Genomic DNA, 3803 nt, shown 5'->3' on the forward strand with positions numbered 1-3803 from the left:
ACACACACACACACACACAATGAGAATGCTGGTTTTGAACTAACATTTAAATAATTTTCTGTCCAGAAACTGCTGCCAATAGATGAGCTTTTTCTTTTCCTCTCCTACCTGTCTACTGGATGTACCCAGAGGGAACTGGGCCATCGATTTAACATCCACAGAGCAACAGTCAGCCGCATTATTGTGACATGGGCCAACTTCCTGTACTGCTTATTGGGCTCAATTTGTGTGTGGATGTCTCCTGCAGCTGTGAGTTCCAGTCTTCCACAGGATTTTGATGGCCGCTACAGTGACACACAAGTTATCCTGGACTGTACAGAACTACGGTGTCAAACACCTTCATCCCTGCTCCTCCAGAGTGAAGTCTTCTCCACCTACAAATCCCACTGTACCTTTAAGGCCATGGTGGGCATGTCTCCTCACGGAGCCCTGACATTTGTGTCAGCACTGTTTGAGGGTTCCATGAGTGACAAGGAAGTGTTCCGTCAATCAGGGATTACATCACTCTTGACACTGGACATGGCCATCATGGTGGACAAGGGATTCTTGGTGGATGATCTCGTACCTGGGACTGTTCATCGTCCTGCCTTCCTCTCCAAGAGGGCCCAAATGTCAGAGGTCGACGTTTTGAAGACCCAGTCCATTGCCCGTTTGAGGGTGCATGTTGAGAGGTTAATAAGAAGAGTTAAAGAAAATAAACTCTTTGATTCCACTATCCCTCTCTCCATTGCAGGAAGCATAAACCAAATTTTTACAGTTGCCTGTCTCCTGTCAAATTACCAAAATGGACCTTTGGTCAGGAAATGGAGATATGAAGTTTGACAGAAAAGCTGATGGCACAGTCTTGAAGAAACAGAAAATGCTGTCATTTACTTACATTGACATTGTCTTACATTTGTAAATAGATATTCATGATGGAAATATTTTGAAACAAATTTGTACATTTGATTTGATCAAACTCCTAATTTTGACATTTCTGCAGGTAAACATAGAAAAAATATCTGTCTACTTTGTGTTTGATTGAATCCATCACATTAGTGTCTGCATAAATTCTTTGAATAAGAATATCTTCCTCAGCTGAGACAACAAAATCACACCAGTTCATCCCAGTTATTAGCATCTGCCCCTGAACCTGCCAATAGTAAGCATGAGTTTTTTTTAGTTTATTCACCATGTCCCAGGTGACCTCCATACTTTTAAGGTGTAGCTGTTGTGGTTCAGAACAAACAAACATGCTTTTTGATGGCTGTAGGTGGTAGTTCTTAAGAGGCAGAGATGGGCGGGGTGGTGCAGCATGGAAGGACATGTCTCTCTTTGCTGTTGCTGGCTGTTGGTAGGACAGAGGACTTCCAGCCTGAACTTTGCCAAGGGCAGAGTCAACAAGGGGAAATTCATGGCTGATTCCCATGCTGCAGATCATTGGTGCATCAGCTGCTGCAAAATCTTCATACACCTCGGAAACCTGGGAAAGTGAAAACAATTATTTCAATAAAATGTAAAATACATGTATATCAACTAATTTTAAGCCCTCAAAAATTCTACACTTTACAAAGAGACAGCACTTGAAAATAAAATTATTCAATACACCGGTAAGTCTACAACTCTTTGTTAGTACATTGTAGCCTACTGTTAATTTCATTTTTATTTATCAGTAATTTAAATACAACTACTTACTCTAAGGACAGAAAGGTCCGGCAAATCCCCACTAAGGCCTTTGTAGAGTGTGCTCCTGTGTATATAAATAAGAAAAGAACATGAGTCAAAAATAGAATACCCACCTGCATTTCGTTCAGATATGAAACATAAAATAATAGTGTTTTTCAAGCCTGGTCCTCAAGGCACACTGTCCTGCATGTTTGAGATTTGTCCCTGCTTAAACACAGCTCATTTCAGTTGGTAACTGATTAACAACTGTATCAGCTGTGTTAATGCAGGGAAATCTATAAAGCATGCAGAGCAGTGTGCCTTGAGGACCAGGGTTGAGAAACACTGTTGTAATACATCAGAATTTTTATTGATTTTTTTTTACCTTACACCCTCTGTTGTTGCTCCACTCTTCGGTTTAGCAGACAGCACAGTCATCTTGTCCACGGGGCCAGGTTTTATACCCTATTCAGTTATCCATGACACAGTTACAAGTTATACGGCAAGAAAATGTAATAAATTGAGTCTATTATTGAAGAGAAAACTTACTAAAGTTCTGGGCTTGTGCCACTGCTGTTCTCCTTCTGGACAGCTTAGTACAGGGGGGACCACTGACAGTTTCAGCTCAGAATAATGTGCTGACTGGAACAGCAAAGCCACACAGTGGTTGCATAATGCTGCACCAGCAACACACGTACAGCTGTGGTGAATCAGCTCCACAGGACACGAGTCTTTCAGGACCACCTGCATAAGAATGTCATAGTAAGAACTTATTATCTTAGCTTGGTCACTCATCAGCCATTCTTTCATGATGCAATCTTGCTTCCCAAATATTTTTTTATAACTAATGTCATAGAACCATAGTATCATGTTATGTGATTATATATTTAGTTTGGAGTATGTTCTATGAAGGTCAAGAGTAGTGTAATACAATTATCACAAGATTACATCTTAAATGAATGGATGAGATAAAGATAACTTGATTTCAAAACACTTTTAACCCAGAGGAGACCCGCTAGGTAAAAATACCTGGATAATGTTACAGAGACTGTGAGTGTATTCTTTAGATTTAAGTAAAACTAATATGCATGAATTACCAAATTAACACTGGGTTAAAAGTAACACATAACAACCATAAAAGAAGAACAATGCATGCAGCAAATAACCAAATGGGGACAAGCAAGGCCAAACTCACGTGTTAATATTCATCAAATAGCCAATTCCATTTTATTTTTATTTAAGAATTAATTACCACCTTAGCTAAATCCCCATTAACATTAGGAACGTCGGGTTACTGAACCAACAATCTTAAAACTGTCATCTGAACAATCCTATCTTCACCCTACACTTAAACTGTGAGGTTTTTCATTTTTCTTCATGGACCTGTGACACAGAGCCCTGACAACGACTTCACCTGTGTCCTGATTTTTGCTAGAAACTGAGAAGAGCAGAATGTTAGTAGAATGATCACAAAATATGAGCCTTTTGTTTAAGTGTGGAAAACCTGTTTCTATAACGTGAGTATACACAAAAATGGTCGTGTTGCTAATAGCCTAACGTTAGCTGCAAACAGTTAGCAACATCACAACGATCAAACTAACGTTACTTACCCTCGTAGTTGTGCAGGTAACTTGAGATATACAATTTAAATCCCTTGTTACGTTTGCTTGTCGGAGCAGGGGACCAGGCATCAACAATACGATGAACATCGCTGATATTTATCTTGGGCAGCTCTTGTAAACATCTAGAAAACGCCATTTTCACCGAGACCGGGGATTAGACCGGAAACTGGAATGCCGACATCCGGTCAAAGGGGAAGTGATTCAGGACGCATGTGCACAGAGCCTATTAGTATGAATCTGAAAAAAACCCTCTGTCCTGATAAATGATAACACCCTCATTTGATGCGTGATGTTCTCAACCCAGGGAGTAGAAACGGTGACTCTTTCCCCCCTGGCACTCCACTCCATTCCCCCTCATCAGGGGCATTTCCTCGGACATCTGTCCTGCCTCCATCCTTCAAACCCCAGTCATTGGACTCGCAACCTCTCTGTCAGCGACTCGTTTAGAGCTGCATTATCAAGGAAAAAAAGAAACAAACATCCTTCTCCCACAATATCACAAAACTCCATCAGTTGTCTATGTAAATGTCTATAATC

General features: G+C 40.5%; 1 protein-coding gene across 1 annotated transcript; it reads right to left on the bottom strand.

Moving 5' to 3' along the window:
- Nucleotides 1-961: 961 nt before the first annotated feature.
- LOC119427446 lies at nucleotides 962-3474 on the bottom strand. Its single transcript, XM_037695068.1, has 5 exons — nucleotides 3255-3474; nucleotides 2194-2388; nucleotides 2030-2109; nucleotides 1675-1729; nucleotides 962-1462 (listed from the first exon to the last, which is right to left on the bottom strand). Exons 1-5 carry the CDS (start codon nucleotides 3351-3353, stop codon nucleotides 962-964), a joined length of 930 nt encoding a protein of 309 aa, XP_037550996.1. The 5' UTR covers nucleotides 3354-3474.
- Between the last annotated feature and the right edge of the window lie 329 nt (nucleotides 3475-3803).

The sequence above is a fragment of the Nematolebias whitei genome, chromosome 2 (genome assembly GCF_014905685.2).
Source record: "Nematolebias whitei isolate Nwh7 chromosome 2, NemWhi1, whole genome shotgun sequence".
Taxonomy (NCBI): Eukaryota; Metazoa; Chordata; class Actinopteri; order Cyprinodontiformes; family Rivulidae; genus Nematolebias; species Nematolebias whitei.